The sequence below is a fragment of the Danio rerio genome, chromosome 4 (assembly GCF_052040795.2).
Source record: "Danio rerio strain M-AB ecotype USA chromosome 4, GRCz13ab, whole genome shotgun sequence".
Lineage (NCBI taxonomy): Eukaryota > Metazoa > Chordata > Actinopteri > Cypriniformes > Danionidae > Danio > Danio rerio.
The window spans coordinates 20,922,165-20,944,409 of NC_141024.2; the positions used below are offsets into that span (position 1 = coordinate 20,922,165).

The 22,245-nt window shown below is 36.7% G+C and overlaps 1 protein-coding gene across 36 annotated transcripts in view; it reads left to right on the top strand.

The window, feature by feature from the left end:
* Positions 1–22,245, top strand: part of cacna1c (calcium voltage-gated channel subunit alpha1 C) — a 171,179-nt gene that overhangs the window by 53,719 nt on the left and 95,215 nt on the right. For all 36 annotated transcript variants that reach the window (XR_015481767.1, XM_087246006.1, XM_087245974.1 and 33 more), the window contains 2 exon segments: positions 9,439–9,781; positions 13,247–13,352. Coding sequence is in view for 35 of the 36 variants with exons in the window: in XM_087246006.1 (XP_087102132.1) it covers positions 9,439–9,781; positions 13,247–13,352 (449 nt within the window). In the remaining variant the exon portion in view is untranslated.

Consider the following 22,245-nt stretch of genomic DNA (forward strand, 5'->3'; position numbering starts at 1 on the left):
TTTATTTTATTTCCAAGATCTAAGGTGAAAAATCTGCTGCTGCATTCAGTATATGGCAACAAATGTCATTTAAAATGGCATTCAAACTCACGTTGTTAGCAATTAACACTGAATAAAGCACATGAGGTTTACCTGAGTGGACCTTTGTCATAGTTTTCTGTTGTTCACCTGTGAGATACAAAAACCGTTTCTCATATATATTAGTTCAAGGTGTTAGTTAGGACAAAAAATCATTTTAATATGGAAATTATTCCTTCTATTGGGTGCCGCTGCTTTTATTTATAATACGCAAGTTTAAATTGCTCGCTCCTGTCCTCAATCTGGCAACCTGTGCTTGCCTTTGATTTGATTCTGGCGTGCAATACCTTGTTCAACCACTGGGTATCAAAATTACATACTGCGCCTTTAAATTTGCTTAGGTTAATTAAGCCAGTCATTGGACATCAGTGGATTGTTCTGTAGCCAACTGAAAAAAAAAAAAAAAAAAAAAAAAAAAAAATATATATATATATATATATATATATATATATATATATATATATATATATATATATATATATATATATATATATATATATATATATATCTTATATATATCTTAAGGGGGTTAATAAAATTGAGCTTAAAAGTATATTTTAAATATGTAAAAACTGCTTTTATTCCAGCTAACCTAAAAGAAATAAGACTTTCTCAAAAAAAAAGTTAATATTATAGGAAATACTGTAAAAATGTTCTTGCTTTGTTAAATACCACTTGGGACATATTTGAAAAAGAATAAAATTTTCACAGGAGGGCTAACAATTTTGCCTTCTGTAACTATAACTTTTAACTTAGAAAAAAGCACAACATTTTAAGACAAAAGAGTCTTGCAATTTACATTTTAACAAATGAGTATTACAATTAATATTATAATGCCAAACATGTCAACATGAAATCAAAATTAATTAATTAATTTTCTTAATATGGTACTTATTGTTGTCTTTAAAGCTAAATTACATATGTGTGTATATGTATGATACTACTTATGCAGCTACTACTACTACTACTACTACTACTATTACTACTACTACTAATAATAATAATTATAAGAAGATAATTTTTTCCACATGATAATTGATACCTCAAATCATAATTTGTTGATGTTGTGTGTTTTTGTTTTGTAGTCAATTGGATTTCTGATTTTGGTGTCAAGATAAATATACATAAATACGTGTGTGTGTGTGTGTGTGTCCTGGGCTGTGTGAGTATTTCAGAAATGTGTGTGAATATACGTGATTCAGGTGAGCGTGTCTCAGGTGTAAGTGTGTCTGTGTGTAAGTCTCAGGTGTGTGACTGTGTTTGTGTGCCTCAGGTGTGAGTGTGTGTGTTAATGCTGAATGACGGCTAATTATGTGAGAACACATCCTGGGGCATGTAAACACTGTGTTGGTGTTGGCACCCCGCTTTGTTAAGGTTTTGGTCATGTTTTGTGTGTGTGTGTGTGTGTGTGCTATGGCTAAGGGACGAGTGAAGCGTGACTGAGCTGCTTGATCTGATTGGCTGGCTTTGATAGCAGTGATGTAATTGAACAGATGGTAATGGATGACACCTTCAGTGTGCCCCGCCCACTCACACCACACACACACATACACGCAGTAATAGAGTTTTTCACTATTGTTGTGTTTTGTCTGTATCTCTTTCTAGCAAACACAGTGTGTGTGTGTTAATGTCTTACTCTTTGATCTGTGCATGTGTGTGTGTGTGTGTGTGTGTGTTTGTGATAGGAGACAGAAAGTCGAGATTCAGGGCCAAAGCCCTGTGTGTATATTACTATCATTACCTTGCCATTGCTTCATTTTCTACTTCAGAAGTTTGGTCTTTTCTTACAGATTTATATATTTTTGCTTTATAGCTTTAAAGCATTGTCAACATGACTCCATTTCCCACAATTCCCTGCTGAGTCATCAACAGCTTTACAGCTGCGTGTGTGACACCATCGAGAGGTGAATCTGTGCCATATTAACCCAGGACACATAAAGACAAAATGAAAGTTTAATGACACACAACTCACCTTTTCTCTTCCACATTAATATATTAATACTTCTGAAAATTATTTCAGTTCAGAATTTCTGCAAAATCCTTCAATATATCATCATCATCATCATCATCATCATCATCATCCTCACCATCATTATGATAGTAATAATAATGATAATAATTATTGTTATTATATAATGATATTGTTATTCATTCATTCATTCATTCATTCATTCATTCATTTTCTTTTCGGCTTAGTCCCTTTATTAATCCGGCACATATGCACATATGCAGCACATTTTACACAGAGGATGCCCCTCTAGCTGCAACCCATCTCTGGGAAACATTCACACAAACTCATTCACACACATACACTACAGACAATTTAGCCTACCCAATTCACCTGTACCACATGTCTTTGGAGTATGGGGGAAAAAGGAGCACCCGGAGAAAACCCATGCGAATGCAGGAAGAACATGCAAACTCCACACAGAAATGCCAACTGACCCAGCTAAAGCACTACCTACTGCGCTACGGATTATTATTATTATTATTATTATTATTATTATTGATTATTATTATTTATATTTTGGTCTTATTGTTGTTGTTATTATCATTATTTTCATATTATTATTATTATTATTATTATTATTATCATTATTATTTATCATCATTACTAGTATTATTATTATTATTATTTCTATTTTGCTAGTGTTATTATTATTATTATTATTGTTATTATTATTATATTATTATTATTATTATTATCATTACTATATATTGATATAATAATAATAATAATAATAATAATTATTATTATTATTATTATTATTATTATTGCTTTTGCTGCTGTTGTTGCTTTTAATGTATGCTATGTTAATAACATTTAAAACTAGGTATAAAGAATAAAGATTGAGACATGGGGTTGTAGTTACAGCATCTGCCAGCAGGGGCAAACTAGTCCAAACCTTGCCTGATCCTAAAACATTGACTGTTACATCCTTTTTCTGTGTTTATCTGTGTTTTGAGTGTAGCATGGCTCAGCTGAATGAGAGAAACTTAGTTCAGCAAGATGTGCTGCAAGATCTGTTGATGCAGGTCTGTCACTCTTTCTCTCTCTCTCTGTCACCTCGCTCTTCTTTCACTTTTTTCTCGCTCCTGCTTTCTTTTACCTTCTCATCACTTTCTCCCTAAGAATCTGGGTTATTCTGGCCTTGTATCTCTGCAGATGAATTTTAAAAAGGATGTTATTAATACTGTTGCTGTGTGTGTTCGCGGATGTGTGTGTGTGTGTGTGTGTGTGTGTCAGTGTTTGGGGTCCGCAGGGTCCCGCTTCTTTTGCTGTGCTTGGATCTTTTTGTAAATAATGTTGTGCAAAGTTTTAAGCCTTAACTCAAGCCACATCATTAAACTAGATTTCTCGAATACAAAAAAAAAACATAACGATTTCTTGAACATGTGCTTGGGTTTTATTTTCTGTCAGCTGTGCTGGAGAATATGTTGTGGCAAAATTGATCAACTTTCAACATAAGTGGAAAAAAAGGAAAGATCTGTCTGGTTGCACCTGGAATCACACACTCTTTTAGAATGTACTTTATTTTTCAATAGATTATTTTGCAACCATTAAAAAGAATATTCTATATAGTATGAATGCACAAATTATAAATGTATAAACCAAAGATTCTTAACCACAACTCCAATTCAATTCATATTTTAAACTACCAAACATTTAGTGAGTTCAGCTTTAAGGGATAGTTTAGAAAAAATATTCACCCTAATGAAGTTCCAAAACCTGAGACTTTTGTTTTGTATTTGGAGCACATTAATATATTTTAGATACAATCTCAGAACATTGATTACATATCCAAGATACCCGTGTTCCTCTGTTTGAAACTAAGCACAGGCGCATCAATGGTATACATACACAGTAGGGCTGCACAATATAGGAAAAATCTGATATTGCAATGTTTTAGTTTTAAAATTGCATATCTTTACGATGTTGCTATTACGGATGCGCACATTGCGATATCGATGCTGACACGATATACTGAGCAGCCGTAATCCACAGTGGTGCAACACACACATATCGCTCTTGTGAATGTGCACCCTGTTCTGACACTAGAAGAAACTGGAATAAAGTTGCTATTTTTGTTTTATTTGCAGACAAAAGTATGAAATCGCTGAAGGCATATAGTCAGTTTTGAGGGAGTTTTGGGAAAAGCCAGGACCATAGGAGTTTATGGAGAATTAGGATTTTACCAAAAATATCCTAATTTGTGTTTTAAAGATGTAGAAAGGTCTCAGAGGTTTGGAATGACATGTGGGCAAGTAGTTAAAAGTAATAATAATTTCAGTTTTGGATGAACTAACCCTTTAATGTGGTGCTCTACAACCTATGTGCCTGCCAAAAACAATGCATTCACTTTAGAAAGGTTGTGAGATTTTGATCGGCACTTCAACCAATGTTGTGATCCATCAAGGTACCACAAGAGCAAGACAAGATTCAGGCTGTATGTGTTGACCACAATTATGTGGATTTCATATTACGGCTGGCACATTAAACTCAGAGGATGCTGACACATTTATGTTTTTAATAAAAGCAAAAACAGAAACACTTTGCTTTTTATTCTTTATTTACTTCTTAATGCAGGAGTTCAGCATTACATCAAGCCAAATCATTCACATTTACTCATTTAAATCAGTAAAGTGTGCAGGGTCGCATGAAATTAAACAGCCTCTTAACACACACCTCCCAAAAAAACATAACCTCAAATAACATTACATCCCATTTTACTGTGTGATCAACAGGTGTATTTAACCTGGAGTTGTGACAACATTGTCTCTCTGGAGCAGAAAAGTGTAGAATAGAAATAAAAGAAAGCAAAGCAGTAATTTTTCTTTCACTTGTACAGTCGTGGTCAAATCATCCACTGACATCTACTGCTGTGATGCAGCAGAGAAATGTTTTTACTGTACAGCTCAGAGAGATAGAGAGAGAAAGAGAGAGAGAGAGAGAGAGAGAGAGAGAGAGAGAGAGAGAGAGAGAGTGAACGGGTGTATGTGTTTTATGTGGTGAGATGAATATATGAATGGTGATGCTGACTCATAAAACAGTATGTGAGAGTGTGTGTGACTGTGGTGTTAAAATACACTCATCCATGCAGTGCAGTAGATTAACACATGCTGAGATGTGTGTGTGTGTTTGCTTAGATGCTGGAGTGAAAATGGTGACATATGGTTGAAAAAGACCATATTTTGCAAACAAACTACATTTTCTTTTGCACAGTGTCCTGTAGCTCCTCATCAATATTTGTTAATCCATCTCTGTTACCTAATAATCCTTGTTTTGGTTTGGTTTTGCATTGTTTGTCCGAAATGATTACATTATATGAGTTACAGTTATTAAAGGGATAGTTCACACACAAATGAAATTTCTGCCATCATTTACTCACTCTCCATGTTCAAAAACTATTTGAGCTGCTTTCTTCTGTTGAACACACAAAAAGTTTTTTTTTTTTTTTTTATAAATGTTGGTTGCTGGCATACACTAACTTCCTTAGTATTTTTTGTGTTTTTTTTTTGTTTTCCATCTGTGGAAATCGATGTGTACCAGCAACCAGCATTTAAAAATATCTTCATTGTGTTAAAAAAAAAAAAGAAACGCAAAGGTTTAAAAATGAATGAGGGACAATACATGAGGGGTGAACTGTTTGCCAATTTTCCCCCCAACATTTAAGTGACCTTCTATTCAGAAGCTCTGAGAAAATCCCAGTACTGATCTCAGATCAGAGGGCAGGGAGATCCCCTTGTGTCTGTGGTGATGCTGTTGCTGAATTTGATTGAATCTCAGTTCATCCATCAGCAATATGTATTCCAAGCCACAGAGTTTCAGTGAATGTCGGAGCTGAATGATCATACAAGTTTTCAGTGAGGTGCAGATTTGATCAGTGAATGTGGTATTTGAAATGTGGTGATTTTCTCTGACTCCCAGGCTTTTCTGAATATGGAGTTTATATGTGCGCAGCTATTTTTCCTTGCTTTTATGCTTATTTTTATGTCTATTACTATAAGAAACAAACTTCTTCCAATTTATATAAATGCGACCACAAGACCATCTCTCAAGAGAGTGAATCCAATATGCCTACTTTAGGATGAGTAACCGATATTCTTCCTTCTTAAAGTCCTTTATCCTTTAGTACGGTAATTAGCATTTTAGGAGAGTCGGCATGTCATCGAGAAAAGCCCACTTTGACTTTCTGTATTTTGACAGTCTGATAACAGAGACAACAACTCTCCAGTGCTCTTCTCATTTCCTTCTGATTCTCACACATACTTCACTGAAATGCACTTTCCCCTGTATAAAAACATTCAACTGAATTTAAAGCCAAATTGCTTCATTTGTTGTACATCACCCTGCAAATGTGTAGACCATGCTTATTGAATACACATACAATACACTATACTACGTTTGCTGTACTTATCTGTGGGGGAAACCACCCGGAGGAAACCCACGTGAACAAGGGGAGAACATGCAAACTCCACACAGAAATGCCAACTGACCCCCCTGGGACTCAAACCAGCGACCTTCTTGCTTTGAGGGGACAGTGCTAACCACTGAGCGATTGTCGATACACACTATGAACAAACAATAATGTTGTGTTTTATTATTCAACATTAAAAAGGTTCATACATTTAGCAAAAATACACCCAGCAGACCCTGTTTTACCTTTAAAACTGCACAAAACCTTCAAGGCATATTTTCAGAATAATATGTGCAGAGATCGTTCCTCATGGATTGACATGATGGCATCACACAATACCTCTTTATTTTAGTCTTTGTTAATATGTACATTCTGTGTACTTATCATATACATTATATAATCTGGGTAAAAACTAGATACTATCTCTAAACCTACCCCTGGACCTTAACCCATTTAAATAACATATATTAGTGTTTTCTTAGGTAAATACACTGTAAGTACATGTACTGTAAAATAAAGTGCAAACCATTACAGTTGCTGGATATTTTCTGGTTGAACATCCATGATTTGAATCTCCTGTACCAGGATATTCCAAAGCATCTTTTTTGCATTAAGATCTAGTAATTTGAGACCGTTTGAGCTTGTGGCATGGGACGCCATCCCTCTAAAACAACCAATATTTGTACACTGTGGTCATAAAGGCATGTTGGCAGAATCAGCAGATAGCATTAAATGGCCCAGGATGCCAAGAAAATATCCCTCACACCATAAAACTAGGGCATGATGGATCCATTCTTTTTATGTTATTTGTGCCAAATTTTAACAGTAATATCCTCAAGTTGCAGCATGAATCATGGCTCATTAGACCAGGCCTACATTTTTCCTCTTTTGTCCATTTATTTATCTGTGTGAACTGTAGCCTCAGTTTTTTATTCTTAGCTGGCATGAGTGGCACTTGATGGGGTCTTGCACTTATGTAGCCCATCTTTTCCAAGACTTGATTTGATGTGTTTTCAAAAATGCTCTTCTGCAGACCAAGTGGTGGATAGTGCCTTTCTATCAGCTCTAACCATTCTTCTTTGATCTCTGGCATCTACAAGACTTTTTTTATCACAGAAATGTTGCTTTTTGTTTTTGTTTTTTTTCCCCAGACCATTCTCTGTGAACCTTTGAGATGACTGTGTGAAAGTCCCAGTAACCAACAAATTCTAAAACACTTAGACCAGCTCTTCTGGCACCAAGAACTGTGCTATGTTTAAAGACACCTATTTCACCTTGCCGCCCCATTCTGTTACTCAGTATGACTTTAGCAGATCTTTTTGACCACACCTGGATGCCTAAATGCCGTACACTCTCAGAAAAAATGGTACAATGTTGTCCCAAAGATTCGGTACCACTACAGTGAAAAGATAATTTGTACCTTAACAGTGTCAAAATGATTTCCAAACAATTATTAAAAATGCCTTAAATGTTTAGTTCACAAAAGTTTAATGTTTTACCAGTTGTTTTGTATTATAGAACTTAATAATTAATGTTTATGAGTTTCTTTAAACACATACTTTTAAATCATGATTCATGTTTTAATATGGAAATTATTCATAATCTCACTTTGACTTTCCAGTAATATTTATTTTCATAGATATTGTAAAAAAGGGGTTGTTCAACACTTTTGAACCGTTTACATGAGAACAACTGTGTACCTTCATTTCAATTGTTCCATAAAGGTACAGAACAGTATCATAAGAGGCCTTTTCTGTACCATATAAAGTACCATTTTTAGAAAGGTACAAAACTGTTCCTCACGAAACATTATTTGTACCACCCAGTACCGTTTTTTCTGAGAGTGTAGGTTACTGCCCTGTGATTGGCTGATTTAAAAATTAATAAACAAAAGAACTAATTTGTCTATTAAAGTGGCCATGGATTGTTCATAGTTAATGCATTTTAATGCAGTTAATGCAATTTTTAGCTAATGCATTTACAATTTAAGCCTATGTGTGCTACCTGCGTATAAACTGGGGTTGGTGAAATATTTTGCCATAGACATTCATTAACTCACTGATGCATTCTTACATGATATTTCAAACTAAGACATCCTTTGACTTTATTGGTTGGATGAACCATTTATTAGAAACAGAGGGCAATAGAGGAAGAGACAATCGACATCTCTGTCTTTGCTACTGCGATCTCACTCTGTCTTTCTTTATTGACACACACACACACTTTTTAGTAAGGTTCATGGTGGTTCTTTTTTCAGATATGTACACTCTTGGACTGCAGATGGAGATGAAACAGTATTTGCAGGGCAGCCGTTTGTGGTGTTTAGAGTAATGTCATAGAAATGTTTTGTTACTATAGACCAGTATGACTAAACTGGTGTGACACAAAATGAAACAATTTATATAAAAGAACATTGAGTGGCTTTTCACACCTCAATTCGTTTACCCAGTGCTTATTAAATCCAAACACCAGGGGTGTTTAATCTTAGGTTTCCAGGCGTTGAGAATTTCACACTGTACACTTGTAAACAAAGTTGTGCTTGGATTTGGCTGTCTTATTTGCATATTTACTAGCTCAATAACATTGATTGGACAAGTAAAATTTGTGACAAGCACATGATATGTTTTATAAAACCACTGTTCCATCTGGCTGAGGGCTTTCTTTTGTCCCTTGTAAACTTGTATAACAAACTCTCTTAAATGACCAAAATACTGACTCTGGGAAAAGGCCAAACCATTTATTTTTGTCACCATTTAATATCTACCTTAAAAGGCAGAAAAAAAAAGTTGTCAAGCTAACGGAAGTATGCTAAAATAAGAAATCCATTTAGATATAAAAAATTAATACAGAACAAAACCGCACAGAACAGCTTTTTTGTGTGTATTGTGTTAATGTCAATCTCACACTCTCTCATTCACTGTCTTCTCCTGTTTTTTTGAAGGCTCCAACTATTCCAGTCCGTCGTTGGCTCCGGTCCCCAGTCTGAATGAGGACGAGCATGTGGGGGGCGGGGGTGGGGTGCTGGGTCTTGCACCTGAACACATTCCCACCCCTGGCGCCCCCCTTAGTTGGCAGGCAGCCATTGACGCGGCACGGCAGGCCAAGCTGATGGGCACCACCGGAGCACCAATCTCCACTGCGAGCTCCACGCAGCGCAAACGCCAGCATTACACCAAACCCAAGAAACAGGCCAGCACTGCCTCCACACGCCCACCCCGAGCCCTTCTCTGCCTCACTCTCAAAAACCCCATCCGCAGGGCGTGCATCAATATCGTGGAATGGAAGTATCCTTTCTTGAACTCTGATCGGCTTGTTTTAGAACTTTTTTAATCTTTTGGTTCGGTAAAAGTTTTGAAAGTGTTTCACTTATGCTCACCGAGGCTACATAAAAATATTGAAATATCATTACAAGTTAAAATAGCTGTTGAATGTTATTTATTATTTCTGTAATGGCAAAGCTGAATTTTCAGCTCAAGTCTTCAATCTTTAGTGATTCCATGCTGAATCAATATTTATTGTTATTATGATAAAAAACAGTTGCTGTGCAGCTTAAATTTTTAAAAAGAGTTTTGATAAATCGAGATTTCAAAAGGTAAAAGTATAATGTCACTTCCTGATCAATTTAATCTAAAGAATCCTTGTTTAATTGTCAATAGTTTCTTTTAAAAAAAGTATACCAACACCAAAAAGTAACTCAGGGTTATACAAAAAGTGGCCAACACAAAATACATACATTCCTGATTCCTGAGTCCCATCTCACACTTAATACACTACAATTACTATGGTATACACTACAACATACAAAAAAAAGAGATCAACGTAGAATGTGATTTACCAGTTTAATAATGATTTGAACAGCTTTAGTTAGAAATTACGCTAAGCTTTTCTTCTCTAAGGTCTTATTATTTGGTTTCTGTCACCATCTTGTGGATAGACAATGTCAACCATTTTTGCTCTGCTCAGTATGATGGGCTGGTGGATGCCCACGCGCTATAATTCCTAAATTATAAATATATAAAATAGGCATTGTTTCCTCTAGGTTTTTTTCCAGCTGTGGAGGCAGACCTTTTACACAGATCTAGCAACTATGTTTGGCTTTATTTCAATGACAAATGTTGTGAGCGCAGTATTACAAGAGTGCATGTCTTTGCTTGTGCACGGATTTCCTCTGTTCATGCACAAAACAGATTTTTGCGATTTAGTTCGTTGATGTAGTGAGTATGTCTCCCACATTTATTAGATTTGCTAAGAATTTTTATAAATGTTCTTAATAGAACTACAGAGTGGCATTAATGCATCCTGAAGGAAAGTGAAATGGTATAAACTCCAGCAAGAAAAAGTCATGCATGCAAAACCATAGACCTTTATCTATAAATAAAGAATAATTTTGGAAACTTCATCTTGACTGAAAGCTATACGTTATGTTTGCTGGTCTCGCGCATCACACACCTGTCAGTCAGTCATTCAGTCAGCATGTCACCTTAAAGGGTTAAAAAAATAACACACAGCACTACTATGGTTAGAGAAATGTTTGTGCTTGTTATAATTCCCTTAACTTTGAATACATTTTGGTGCGATTATAACCCGCTATTAAAAAAACTGAATGTTTTGAATTAGAAGCTGCAATGTAGGAACATTATGTAGGCAGAGTATTACACAAGGGTGAGGAGGCTGTACTAGTGCTGTTACATAGCTGTTACATACATTGCAGAATATTGCACAGCTATCAGCCAATCAGATTCAAGAACCAGACAGAACTGTCGGTAATAACAGACCCCAAAAGTTTGTTATCTTATGACAAGGGCTTCAGATTAGAGAGCAGTCTTTACTTTTGAAAGTTCTGTTTTTACATTTTATTATATTATTTGTGTTCTTGGCGAACACTTTCCTCCCAGATCGACATCCAAAACAGTCTTGTATTGAGTTTTAATGATTACTTCAGCAGGTAGCTGAGGATACAGTTTCCTGCATGTTATTTAATCAGTGTTACAGTTAGAATCTTCTCTTAAACACCTCAAACAGAATTTAGCTGAATTTAGTCTGATCTCCAGGTCATAAATCACCATGATGCGTCTGAATATGTGTAATAATTACATATTTGTTATTTTTGTAAATGTGTTTAGCTATGTTTATAAATGTAATGCAATAGATGCAATGCTTCATGTTGCAGTACAGAAACACGCAGTAAAATGTTTTAAAATTATTCTGTGATGTTATTCCCATTATTGCCAAACCCTCTGTGCTGTTACAGGTATAAATTTGACGTTTTGTGCCGCTTCACATGGAGGTTCATTGCTGCCTTTTTGCTTCCATAGGGTTTGTGTAATTGCATCAGATGTCAATGTCTTTTTTACTTAGTTCAGAAATGAGTTAGATTAAGATGGGCTTTGATGAGTCATTCACATGCCCTCCTCAAATACCCTTTTATATGACACTGCAGGACAGTGTGTTCCCTTGTCCTTTCCCCCTTTTTTCCTCTCTCTACCGCTCACAGTTTTATGTAATTGTTTGCCCACAAGAGACAGCGATAGGCCCCTAACCAGGAAAATATGTTAATCAGGATTGATCGGTTGAGTAAAATGCTTCATTCATCAGGAAAATAGGAGATCCAGCTCCCATTCACCGCTTTAGCCAAGAATTGATCCCATCATCAAACATTTCCTCATAAATTCACAAACCGGCGCGAGGGAAGAACTGAACTGCGGAGACAGAAATATTTTCCCTCATTAATTTCCGTGGGACATTTTATAAAAGTTCCTCTTTCGCCGGCTCTATCCGAATGTGTCTTCAGTCTTGCACACACTTGACTGGATCTGTATCTCCAGAGACTCCAAAGCCCATCTCTCCTGTCTTTGGCTGTGTTGCCATGCCAACAGCTCCTCTCAACAGGCTGAACAGGTCCATGCGCACAAACACACACACACACACACACACACACACACACACACACACACACACACACACACACACACACACACACAAAATCATGCACACAAATATTCACCCCTCCCACATATACACACGCAAATGCGAAAACGCATATTGACCCCTCCTATCCTACAAACACGCGTTCGCTCGCACACATTCACACTCAATGCACAGCCAAGCAGATTTCATATATAGAAGTGTTATTTATAACCTTCCAGGACCTTTAAAGATAAAATTCAGTTTGTGTCTGCCTGCAATATCTGTTTTTATTCCCTTCGGACTGTGAACTACTGATCTACAAGCATGTTTATCTAAACGGGTTATGGGGTCTATGGCTCTGTAATTTTGAACTAACCCCAGAGAGCCATAACTCAAGGCCCCAGACAGCAGATACAAGAGAAACATCCAGAAAAACAAGAACACATCTGTTTCTCCTCAGGACACGTGCCATGCGACTCAACACCCATCTCGGAGAAATCCATTCCTGTAACAAATGATGACACAGTTTGATTGCATTTCCAGCAGAACTGAAAGCCACACAAACAATCTGGCCAGTGAAGAAAGAGAGAGGGGAGAGAGATAAAAACGTGGAATGTGGGGAGGTTAAGATTGTTGTCTTGATGAAGACCAGGTTTTTTTTTTTTTTTTATATAAGCTGAGCATTGCTATTAGAAATATACGAATAGAGAGAATTAATGTAGATTGAACACTGTCTTGTACACTAATTTGAGTTAACATCTACTGTACTATACTGTACTCTATGTATGCACTCTTCTTTTACTGTACTTGTGTTTCCATTTCCCTTAACACTCACTCCTCAGACCGTTTGAAATCATAATTTTGATGACTATTTTTGCAAACTGTGTGGCCTTAGCTGTCTACATCCCTTTCCCTGAGGACGATTCCAACGCAACCAACTCAAATCTGGTAAGAGATATAAAGTCTTAAATGAGCATGATGGTGGTGATTCAATATGTGATGACAATGATAATATGATAATAAGATTACTAATAATGTTTATGGCATGCTGCTGTTGCTGTTGGTGGTTATAATCAATATGGAGATCAATATTGGTTGTGATAGTGATATTGAAGATGGTAAAGTGATGATGACTTTGTTTCTGATAGCGATGATTTTGTTTATGGTTGTAATGATAATGGTAAAGATTGTATGGTTGTGATTATGTTAAGGGTTATGGCAATGATAGCTGAAATGAGGATGACGATGATTGTTGTGACAGTGAATAATGATGCTGGTGATCTTATTTTATGGTGAAAATGCTTTGATGATGTTGGTCTGGAAAAGGTCTTAAAGAATCTTAATTCACCCTCTATAGAGTTTAAGGTCTTAGAATGGTTTTTGATTATAAAAATTCACATACAGTAGTTATCCCACTAGAGGCTTTATCAAACACCCGGTGCAATAAGGTGCTAGATGTGTTTAGTGTGATTTGTTGCTATTTTCAGACCAGTGCAACAATAATTTTTATGTTTTGCGCCACATTGTTTAAATAGCAAATCCACTTTGTGGACTCATAGGTGTTTCGTTCAATAAAAGAGGTGCGTAGAGCCGTATTGTTGGCACGTTGCAATTTTATGGAACTGAAAGGGACTGAAATAGAATGGTTAGAGGTAATATTTATTCAATGCATATTTATATTTTAAGATAAGTGCCTCACCAAATGGGGCTTAAGAACAGGACGTGTGTTTGGATATATCTTTTTTGACCACACTTTGTTATTATTGTTTAGTTATTTGTTTGCCTGAAATTGGAACTGAATTTAGAAATAGTTTTGAAACAAATCTTTGCGCTTAACAAATCAAATTAAATATGTAGGCTTATGGATGTCTTCAGTGGAGTGTGGACAACACCGTTTCCCTATAGAAAAGTAAAAGTAAAGAGTAAAAGTAAAGAGACCGAATGGAGGAGGCTTATTCTTTATCCTCGCGCTACAGATGGTTTAACTATTTTCTTACTAGTGAAGCGTTAAGTTTTTCCACTTGCAAAGTTCGGCATGTAAATTGCAAATGTGCCACGGTGCAATTGGCTCTTAATAGGGATGGGAGATAAGACTTATTATTAAACCACCCCCATAACTCATTAAGAGAATAAGAACAACCCTGCTAGACACCAGGGCACAAAATGTATTTTTCTGTCCTTAAACTAGCAAAAGTGGATTCGGACACGCCTTTAATGCTTTTGCATCATGCACTTTAGACTTTGCGCCTAGACCGTTATAATTAGGCACTGCATGCACGGTACTTGGAAGATATTTGGTTTTATCTTACAAAAAATTGGTTTGATTCTTTGGTTCTTAAGTCATCTTTTTGACCTAAGAATCTTTAGATGTTTGCACTGTAAAGCAAGGTAAACTTACAGTGTGCTTGAAATTTACTGTAAAAATGGTATGTTTCTCATTACATTTTTAAGTATCTAATGTATTTTGTATTTAATGTATAACAAATGGAGATTGATACTCTACAAATCTGTATTTTCAAATATTAATGTGTTACTAATAAAATTGTGCTTCCTAAAAAAACTTCCTAAAAACATGCATTTAAGGAATTGACATATTGTGTTTAGATAATTAATTCATTTATTTTCTACAAAAACATATACTAAAAAGTAGGCGTCCCCTCCAAACCCAACCCTAAACCCAACAGTTTTTGGTGGATGGAAAAATCATACTAAAATGTAGGCATTATACTGTACAAATTCATATTATTCACTAAATCAAGTCGTCACAAAGTACCATGAGATTGCATTGTAGATGAGAGTTGTGGGTAGGTGCTGATGATGATATTTGTAAAGTTGGTTCTGATGATGATAATAGTGGTATGGATAATAATGGTCATGTGTTTGTCATAGTGATATTGGTAGTAGTTGTGAGGATTTCTTCTGTTGATATTGCAGTTATGATGTGATGTTTGGTGGAATAGTAATGTTCAATTCAATTCATCTTTATTTGTATAGCGCTTTTACAATGTAGATTGTGTCAAAGCAGCTTCACATAGAAGAATAAAGTGAACTGCAACTGTAGTTAGGTTTTCAGAATTTAAGTTCACTTCAGTTTAGATTCAGTTTAGCTCACTTTAGTTTAATGCCTTTTAATATTCAATGCTGGGAGTCCAAACACTGAAGAGTAATCCATCGATTACCAATGTTATGGATGTGATAATGATGATGATGGCTAATACTATTCGTTGAATGATTAAATATCTGTTTTTGCAAGGTGCAAGTCCATTTTAGAACTTACTGTAATAACAATAAGTGCAATAAGTGTAGAGCTGTGTAAGCCTGAGAACAGCCTGTGTGCTTCAGTGCTCGATGTACAGTACATTCAGCCTGGATGAATGCAGAACGATGGAGTGTGGGTAATCTGGATGTTTGGCAGTGGAAAGAGTTCTCAGACCTCTCAGAGATTCATGCCGTAGCCTGAGTAACACTAATCCACTCTTCCATCAGCTCTGAGATCTGATGCTGTATTGTGTATTTTACTGGTGCAGAACACAATGGAAACCTGTAAATGTGTCAATGTGAGCATATGTTTATACTTTTGAGGGCACGTAATTGCACACATACAGAATTTGCAGTAGCCTTCAGTCTTTCCCTCATTTATTCTCTTAACAGGTACGTAAAAAAATCATGACTCAAACCACCTTATTGCTGTGAGATTAATCATTTGGATGAATTACATTACAAACTTCTTAACAGAAACTTTTTTTTACTTTTTAGATTGTACAGTATACATTGTTAAAATGTCATTTAGTCATTGATTGAACATTTAAAACAGTATATTTGAAGTTTATTTTCAATTTAATTTAATACTGGGTTTGAGCATGCTTAGCTCAGCTGTGTAAAGATGCCTTAAGTTGTTGCAAAGTGTAAGAAGGCTCAATTATATCATAACTTCAGTGTGCTGGGCCTTTGCTGCCCTGTTTACGTCATTTGCAATGCTTCATGAAGGTGGGCTTTTACCACGGTTATCATTTAGTATCGAATGGCAACACAGTGACTTTTCTCTTTTGTGAAGCTATAGCTCTCCTCCTTGGCATGATGAATAGTGTAGCTTTTAGTTGGTATTCATTAATTAAATATGTTTTCCCCAAGTTCAGTTGACTTTTTGGCTCAGAGCACATGGTAGGTCTTTCATTAAAATTAATATTTTCATTACAAATTCATTTCTCTATAGGGAAAATGATTTTCTGAAATGATGTTTCTTGCTATAGGCAGGTAATAATGACATACTGTAAGTACAGCTTCTTTCATTCAGTGCATACAGTATACCCATCTTTTTATGGGCTATGAACAGAATCTTTTGATGGGTAGAGGTTGTCATGGATATGGTATCCTTGGTGATGGTAAAATGCACAGCTACCGTGGTAACACAGTATCTATGAAGCCCAACCTGCAGAGCAGAAGGTACATTCACTCTGAGACAAAGTACTCTTCTTTAACCATCTATGTTCAATAGTTCACAGTTTAGAAGAGGAAAGTTGCATTTACACCTGGTTTTAAAGGTTCAAGACACCCTGGAGTACTTTTTTTTAAAGATTTAAATAGATATCTGTTTGTTGAGCATCAATTAAGACAACGTTAACACCTGTTAGGTTTAATTGTGGGAAAAACTGGACAATTTTGAGCTTTTGTCAGCTAATTTCATCTTCCGCGTTTAAAATTATTTTTGGGGTGATCAAAATCAGTGACGTAGCGCGAATCTTCTAGTGAAGTGATGATGCTTCAGTTTCTCATTATTATTCATAGTGGAGTTTTCTTACCCTATGAGAAGACCCTGCTTCTTATTTATTCATGAGAGCACATCCAAAGGTAAGGCAGACCTGGTAAGCAGTAAGACCCAATGACTGGGTGAGACTGCGTCTGCATATGGCACGGGTCTTATGTGTTTGTTTTCATGATCCACAGGGTTGGTTGCATGTTTTTCCCCACGATGCTGTCAGGGCCGATACAGCAAATCTGTTGGCTTGCAGCAAGTATTTTTGTCAGGAGAGCTGTAAGAGAATTGGACAATGGGGGACTTTGACTTTTACCAGTGGAGTTTGTTACCATTCAGACACATCACCTATATCTGTTCTGCTGTGTTCACCATTTGTTTAAAATCCTATAGTTTACCGGCAGGATTACATGATTATCTTTATGATAATATAACAAATTGTGATTATGTGTTATGTGTATATTACGAAAAACAAACGTAGCAGGCCATTAAATTACTTAAAGTTTATTTCTTTTACATTTTAACTTTGTAAACTATACAATCATGGGTCTCCTGACAGTTTGTATCATTTTGTGAGCCAACTGACAATAGTTGTTCACTCCCCTCTTTTTCCCCTGTGCTGCCGGCCACACCTACTTCTCCCTCTGCACAGAGCGCTCCATGCCCATCATGATGCACTTTTTTTTTAACGATTTTGAGGTACACTTGAACCGAAAGAGAGGAGTTTCATGGCCCTTTAAGATCAGTTCTTCTCAAATCAATAACCAGCCACTTCTAGAGGTAGTTGAAAACTCATTTGATTGTATTGCTTTTGTAGTGTAAACACTTATTTGGTTGAATGCATTCAGATGCAAAACATAGCATTGTAATGGCAGGTGTCATGAGAAAGGTAGTGTATTTAAAATTTGATATTGTCGAATTGACTGTGCTGTCGATGCCTGGAGCGAGCTCTGTGCAGCTCTCACACGGTAACCAGCTGAAGCTAAGGGTTGTGCCTGGTTAGTAACTGGACGGAAGATGAGCAAACTAGGTTGCTGCTGGAAGAGGTGCTAGTGAGGCCAGCAGGGGGTGCTCACTATGTGGTCTGTTTGTGTTCTAGTAAATCAGTATAGTGATGGGGTTTCTGTACTGTCAGTGACTACTGAGCTTTGAAAGAAAGGTTAAACTGAGGTCCTAACTGTCTGTGGTCATTACAAATCTCATGGTTTCCTTCAAAAATAGTGTGTGTGTGTGTGTGTGTGTGTGTGTGTGTGTGTGTGTGTGTGTGTGTGTGTGTGTGTGTGTGTGTGTGTGTGTGTGTGTGTGTGTGTTTTCAGCATCCTACCCAAACTTGCCGACTAGTCTCTGTCCATTATTGCCTCCCAACCATCTCTATATCATCTAACTGACTTCATCACTCTGTCTCTTCTTCAACAGTAATGTAGTGTGTGTAGAATGGCTGCTATCACATCATCCAAGAGGATGCTGCACACTGCTGGTGGTTAAGCAGATTCTCCCCAAATCTGTAAAGTGATTTGAGTGTCCTGAGAAGTGCTATATAAATGTAACAAATAATTAATATTATGCGTTGTACTAATTCACATGGATTATTGCAGTTGCCATCCACATCCTTTTCATTCCATTGCTTTCCCACTTGATAGTTTATTTATTTAATAGTACTTATGTTTTAATTGTGTGATCGGTCCAGTGTAAAAAATGAAAGCATCTTGAAGAAATCTGATCTGATGAAATCTTGATGAAATCTAAGCATGAGCTATAAAAGTTTATTCCAGTTGGAAAAATTAAACCGTCTTGAATGACAATTTGAGAAAATGTTAACAGCAGGTGAAACCAGGGAAGGGCCTCAGACAAAAAATTAACAAAAAGATGTCTCTTTCACACCTCTTTTTTGCAGTAGAATCTAGCCCTTGTAAAGCAGCAAAATATATAAAAGAAGCAACAGCCAGGCATCAAAAACACCAATTAAAAGGAATTTCACATGATTATTGGGCACAACAGTCAGTATATTAATACTGGGGGGTCAGATTTGTATAGTTTGTGTAATACAAGACATACCTCAATGAACCAGATATAATTAATTCAATTGCATCTCATTTATTAATGAAATTTGCTCGTTTTCAGTGCTTTTTATCTAATGATATGGTTGCCAACATTGTAATTATGAAATAAGGGACAAAACTAAAAATACTAAACATACATAGTGACATGATGCACTCATCTTGATTTTTTATGGCTAATTGGAATTAAGCATAACAGGGTGGTCGAATTTACATTTATATTAAATTATTATCATTTTTGTTTTTATTATTATTATTATTTAAAATGCACATAACTGAAAACTGGCAGCATGATGGCTCAGTGGTTAGCACTGTCACCCCACAGCAAGAAGGTCTCACAGCAAGAAGGTCTCAAGAGGGTTCAAATCCTGACTGGGCCAGTTGTCATTTCAGTGTTGAGTTTACATGCGGTATAGGTAAATTGAACTATATTTGCAGCAGTGTGTGTGTGTGTGTGTGTGTGTGAGTGAGTGAGTGTATGGGTGTTTTCCAGTTGAGGCTGGAAGGGCATCCGCTGTATATTCCCCTCTGGCAACCTCTGAAATAGAGACTAAGCCGAAAGAAAATGAATGAATGAATGCATGCTATTTTTCACTATATATAGGGCAGACTCCCCAAACTTGTTGTTTTGACGTCCTTCAGGGGGGATCAGTTGTTAATTAAAGGGGTCAACCCCTTACAATTCATACCCTGATAACGGTCCAAAAATCTGTCAGCACCTTTTATATCTGCAGATATAAGTACTGTTTTAATTGCTTTGCATTTTGTGCAGGAAGGCATCATTAGTTGGTATGTTGCTTGCACAAGCAGTCAATTAATCAGTCTTAAGAAAAACTGTATAATTTAGACTTAACTGACCCCAGTTTGGTTATGTTCCATAAGGATCGTTTACATAAGATGTGTTGATGTGTGCAAAAACAGCTAGACGGAGCGTAACAGAATGAAACAGAATGCAAGAGTCTCAAGACACATAAAAGTTGGACTATTTTTAACTTGACATGCGTCTTAAAAATGCCACACCTGTAGTGGGATGATATAAAACAGTGTGAGATGTGATGCAATTACAAAAGACTTCTAACTTGATGTGTACTGTATGCTGTAGTGGTGGCACTTTGAAGCGGTTAGAGAGAGAGAGAGAAAAAAGCTTTTGCTGTGAAAATGTCTAGTTGTATGATAAATAAATTCTCATGGCTAAAAATCACTGTATGTCACTGTATGAGTATATGCATATACACTAGGTGTGTGTAGATAATATTTAATAATTTTGATAATTTCTAAATTTCTATAAGCTTCTTTGTTCAAATTAGGGGGCGACATAGTGGCTCTTTGCTTAGCTCTGTGGTCTTACAGCAAGAAGGTCGCTGCTTCAAATCTTGGCTGGACCATTTGGCATCTCTGTGTGGAGTTTGCATGTTGCGTGTTGGTGTGGGTTTCCTCCAGGTGATTCGGTTTCCGACATGCACTATAGGTGAATTGAATAAACTAAACTGGCCAAAGTGTATGAGTGTGTGTGTGTGTTGGTTTCCCAGTTTCCCAATAGCCGGAATGTGTAAAAAAAAAGTTTTTATCATATGGACAAGTCTAAAATGGCTTGTTCCAAAGAGTCCACCCCGCAACCATACGGGACTAAGGCCAAAAAAGAAGAAGAAGAAGATTGGACTGTGGGGGAAACCGGAGCACCCAGAGGAAACTCACATGAACATGGGGAGAACATGCAAACTCCACAGAGAACTGACCTAGCTGACACTCGATCCAGTGACCCTCTTTCTGTGAGGTGATAGTGCTAACCACTGAGCCACCATGTCGCCCATAAATGAATGTATGATATAAATGTTATAATACTTTCTATAATAGTACACTATCAAGTCTGCATTAGAGTGTGTTTTTATAAAAAATAAAAAAACGGATCGTGACTGGATACACTGTACATATAATATGTGCGCACGAATGTGATTGTATTGGGCAGGATCAGTCTGATTTCTGAGATCTGAAATAAAGGCGTTTTTATTTTTAGAGTGCTGTGAGAAAACGGCTGTCGCTGAGATTCTGGCGACCGGCCAGTTCACATTCTGCCCATTTCATCTACAAAAACATCATATTTAGACAAGATTCATTCTCTCCTCACTGCAATACACAACCCACACAACACATGTGCACCCCTCCCGTACCCACATCAGCGAGTTTGTGCCATAAAGATGTGCAATAGTGAGTGCATAAGAGAGAGATCTGCGTGTTTAATGTAATGTGTGTGTGGAAAAGGTGTGTGTGGAATGAGTGGGAAAGGGTCAGAGCTCTGTGGGGACGGTGCAGTATTTTAAGGCAGCTAAAAACATCACTAGTGCAGAGGGTGACCCACATACATTTCTTTTTCTCCCTCCTTCTCTTTCACTCCTCCGACAGCACCCTCTACCTGCTCCATTGAGCACTGCAGCCTAGTGGAGCTTAAACCTGGCCAGAGCAGCACAAGCGTATCTAGTTATGAGCTCTCGGCGACACCACAGAGATGTATGAAGTTGTGTTTTATCTGCTGTGAAAGGGTGTGTGAGTAAGAGAGAGATGGAGAGAGTTAAGGGAGAATGATCTCCTCTGTGATGCTGTGTGTGCCGGTGAGTTGTGGTCCGTTTCTCTTGGTCGCTCTCATCTCGCTGAATGTTCTCAGTTCTGCTGCTGCTGTCACCATGCCTACCAGGAAATTTCCACTCCTCTAGATGAGGTCACTGTTAAAGAGCTCACAACTGTTTCTCTCTTTCTTTTTATCTCTCATCTTTGCATTTTTTCTGTGAGAGTTAAAAAAAAGAGCAAGAAGGCTGGTCTATTGTTTCTGTCTGCTATCTATCTATCTATCTATCTATCTATCTATCTATCTATCTATCTATCTATCTATCTATCTATCTATCTATCTATCTATCTATCTATCTATCTATCTATCTATCTATCTATCTATCTATCTATCTATCTATCTATCTATCTATCTATCTATCTATCTATCTATCTATCTCTCTGTCTGTCTGTCTGTCTGTCTGTCTGTCTA